General features: G+C 41.1%; 1 protein-coding gene across 1 annotated transcript; it reads right to left on the reverse strand.

The window, feature by feature from the left end:
- Positions 1 to 423: 423 nt before the first annotated feature.
- Positions 424 to 1,371, reverse strand: LOC146809845 (olfactory receptor 1f45-like). Its single transcript, XM_085614391.1, has one exon. It carries the CDS (start codon positions 1,369 to 1,371, stop codon positions 424 to 426), a length of 948 nt encoding a protein of 315 aa, XP_085470517.1.
- Positions 1,372 to 3,704: the final 2,333 nt, after the last annotated feature.

A 3,704-nucleotide genomic window follows, 5' to 3' on the forward strand; every position in this document is an offset into this window, starting at 1 on the left:
TTCATAGTGGACATACTTAAGTTCTACCTAACTCTAAATCAGGTGGGTGGAACTACAGTGTAGCGAAGATGGTACTCCGTTGTTGATGTGATGGAGTACCTTCTCTGCAAAACCCTACCCCAGATTCTTTGTTACTCAGACCCTATGACCTTCAACATGGAATATGGAGGTGCAATTGCTTCAAGCCACAAAGTGATCCCAGCTCCTGAAAAGAACTCTATAGGCAATTGACCGGTCTACACATTGCATAAGATCGGGCTTTCAGAACATCTTTTCTAACGCTCCCACCCACCCTCTCCAAATTTCAGCACACAGAAGTGGTCGCCCGCTGATATAAATGCTCTACAAAATCTGATAACATAGCAAAATATAGCAACACATAAGATAGACACTACAGCAGAAAGACATGGATAATATCAGATTTTATTTCCTCCAAAAAAATCCTCTTTTTCTCAGAACTCTAGTGAAAGCTCCCTTGACTTCCTTGTTTCGAATACTGTAGACAAAAGGGTTCAACATGGAGTTCCCAACGCTGTATAACACACTGATAATGAGGTCCTTCTCCAAGGAATAAGCAGAGGCTGGGCGGATGTAGGTGTATAGCACTGGGCCATAGTTCAGAATCACTGCCGTCAGGTGGGCAGAGCAAGTGGAAAATGCTTTGAATCTTCCTTCTGTTGAAGGCATCCTGCAGATAGTGGCAATAATCAGGATGTAGGATATGGTGATGCAGAGGCATGGACTCATCAGCACTACGGTTGCCTCGGTCAGAAGAAGGAGCTCATTTGGGGATGTGTCTGAGCAGGACAGTTTGAAGAGTGGTGGCAGGTCACAGAAGTAGTAGTGTATCTTGTTGGATGCGCAGTATGATAATCGTGCTGCCATAATGCTGTGTGCTGCTGAATGCATAGAGACGATGACCCAAGACCCGGCCACCAGCCTCAGTTGGATTCCCTTGCTCATTATCATGGCATAGTGCAGTGGCTTACTGATAGCCAAGTATCGATCCACAGCCATGATGGCCAACAGGAACCCGGTCATGTTACCAAAGGTGGTGAAGAAGTGCAGCTGCAGAAAACACCCATGGAAAGAGATACTTTTCTTTTCCAAGAAGATGTTGGACAGAAGTTTTGGGACTGTGCAAGTAGTGAGGCAAATGTCTACAAAAGATAAGATACTTAGAAAAAAGTACATGGGCGTATGGAGGTGAGAATCCACCCTGATGATGAAAATGATGGTGGTGTTTCCGACCAGGGCCACCAAGTACATAAATAGGAAAGCCAGAAACAGGATTATTGAGTGCTCCGGAGGCTCGGAAAACCCAAGAAGGATGAATTCAGACACACTGCTGTGATTCCCTTTCTCCATCATCTCCACAGCTTAAACCTTCAATAAAAACAATTATTTGTTTATTGATCAAAGAGCGATACAAACACCATCATAGCTTAAAAATCGTTTGTGATCGTTTGCTTAATGAACAGATCCGAAGAGGACTGCAAGCTCAAAAACACTATTTTAAATCTTTAAACTGCTTTTACTATTCATGGTTAGAGTTGTACAAATAATTCCTAACGAACTGGATGGACAAGGAATGCATGATCATATGTCGACTCACTGCAAACAGAATCAAATTAGTCTAGCCCCAAATTTAGGGAGGGCCATTCAGGGGAATGTGATAAAAGTGAGGAAGGATATGGCAGGAATAACAATAGAATATCCCACTGATGAGAGTTGAAGCCAAGTGCTAATAAAGAAAAAGAGGTTTCAATGGAGTGAAAAAAAAACGAGAAGACGAAGAGGTGGAATGGGAGACCATTGATGAAGCAAACAAAAGACGGCAGTCAATGGGGTCAGGAGAGACCATACCACAGTGAGAGACTGTTGAAAAGATGTTGTAATAGGCAGTGTAATAAGCCAGTGTTGGTGAGAGACAGATAAAGAGGTAGTCAATGGTAAGAGATCGAAAAACATTGAGGAAATGAGATATCAGTCAATGCAAAACAAGAACACAAAATATTCATTGTATGGGGAAAACATCTAATGTGAGGGACAATTAGAGGAAAGACAAATGTTTGTCAGGAGGAAGACAAGAAGAGACAATATGGGGTGGGGGGTTAGTGACGAATAGTGGAAAGTATGGAATTTTATCCAGGGGCAAGAAAAAGATAGAAAGATAATGAATTCCTGATTGAAAGAGGGAGATTTTGACATTGGAAGGAGTGATGGAAAACACAGCTATTATTTAGAAAGAAAGCATCAAGGAAGAGAAAGTTTGGAGCAATGAAATAAGAAGCAAGAAGAAAGGAAACGGAGAATGGAGGAGAAATGAGAAATTACTTGGTTGAAGTTAAGGTGAAGAACAAACCATGTTTGTAGGGATTGTCGTGGAGTTAGCCAGTGTGTCAGAGATGTGGAACAACAGTGAGGCGAAGGTGAAGAGGATTACGAGACAATGCCGTGCAAACAAAAAACAAGATATCACAATAGGAAAGTACTGCAGGGATATATTTGACTTAATAAATGACTGTGCATACACTTGGTAGGAAAGCCAGGAGGATCCTGAGTCAGAGTTGCCACTAATTCTACATATTTTACTTCATGACACTCAGTTTAGTTGATACTGCTGATCCTAAACACCTTAATTTACATCCAACATGCATCAAATACAACAATGTGGACTTCACAAGAGCATCTACTGATCCAGCACCGACTTCTTACTATCTAGGACCAGCACCATTCAGCATACAGAAAAAAGATATAAACCCATTTGGGTTAGACCACAAAACCAATGTTGCAATTAATTTGTGAAATGCATTAGATGGTCTCATACGGATTGGGTGCTGGTACCTGTAGGCGGTTTCCCTGTTGGTGCCCTCTAATGGGAAGTTATCCGTCATTTGCGGACACCTATTTCACCTAGTGTATAACATTTTTGTTATTAGTTTGTGTATTACTTTGAAATTGATTGTGAGTTATAACTATCTATGGATTGTGAATTATTATTTATGATTCTATGAAATTTAAAACAAATCTGAAGAAAAATATTGGTCTAAACTTTGTACATCCCTAGATTCGACACAGCAACTCCTTTATAATTACCATTGTGAAAACATATATTTTCTTTCCAAAAATAATCACAGCAGGCGAGCTACCCCACCAGAACCCACAAATAAAAAGTGGGCTGTTCCTTTTATAGCATCCATCCATCCCACTACAGCTAACATTTATTTTTCACTTCTCCTCCTGCAGAACTAAATCTGGGCGGATTTACCATGCAGCCTTCACTTTTCATGTCACCCGTTGCAGAAGTTTTCATAGAGCATAACCAAAATAAGCCAAGGAATTTCCCGACGAAAGCATGCCAAATGAAACTGACCTCCCTGGCAGGCTCATAAGATGTCGACAAAGATGTCATTTTCCTACTTACTGGCATCAGCATTTATTACGATGGCTTCGTAGACACAGAAGTGTATAAATTGAAGTTTAATCCATATGTAAAGGAAGCACCGCCGGTTACAGGACTTCAGGCTCCGGCTGGCTCCAACAACTGCCACAACTCCTAGTATTGATTCGCAGGACCGATCATATGTTCTATTCTAGAATATACTGATCGTGCCATGAATCAAGACTTTATAAAATAACAAGTAACTATGCTGCTCGCGCATGCAAGCACGAGGAGAACATGTAAAATGCAAACGTAACAC

The sequence above is a fragment of the Triturus cristatus genome, chromosome 7, assembly GCF_964204655.1.
Source record: "Triturus cristatus chromosome 7, aTriCri1.1, whole genome shotgun sequence".
Lineage (NCBI taxonomy): Eukaryota > Metazoa > Chordata > Amphibia > Caudata > Salamandridae > Triturus > Triturus cristatus.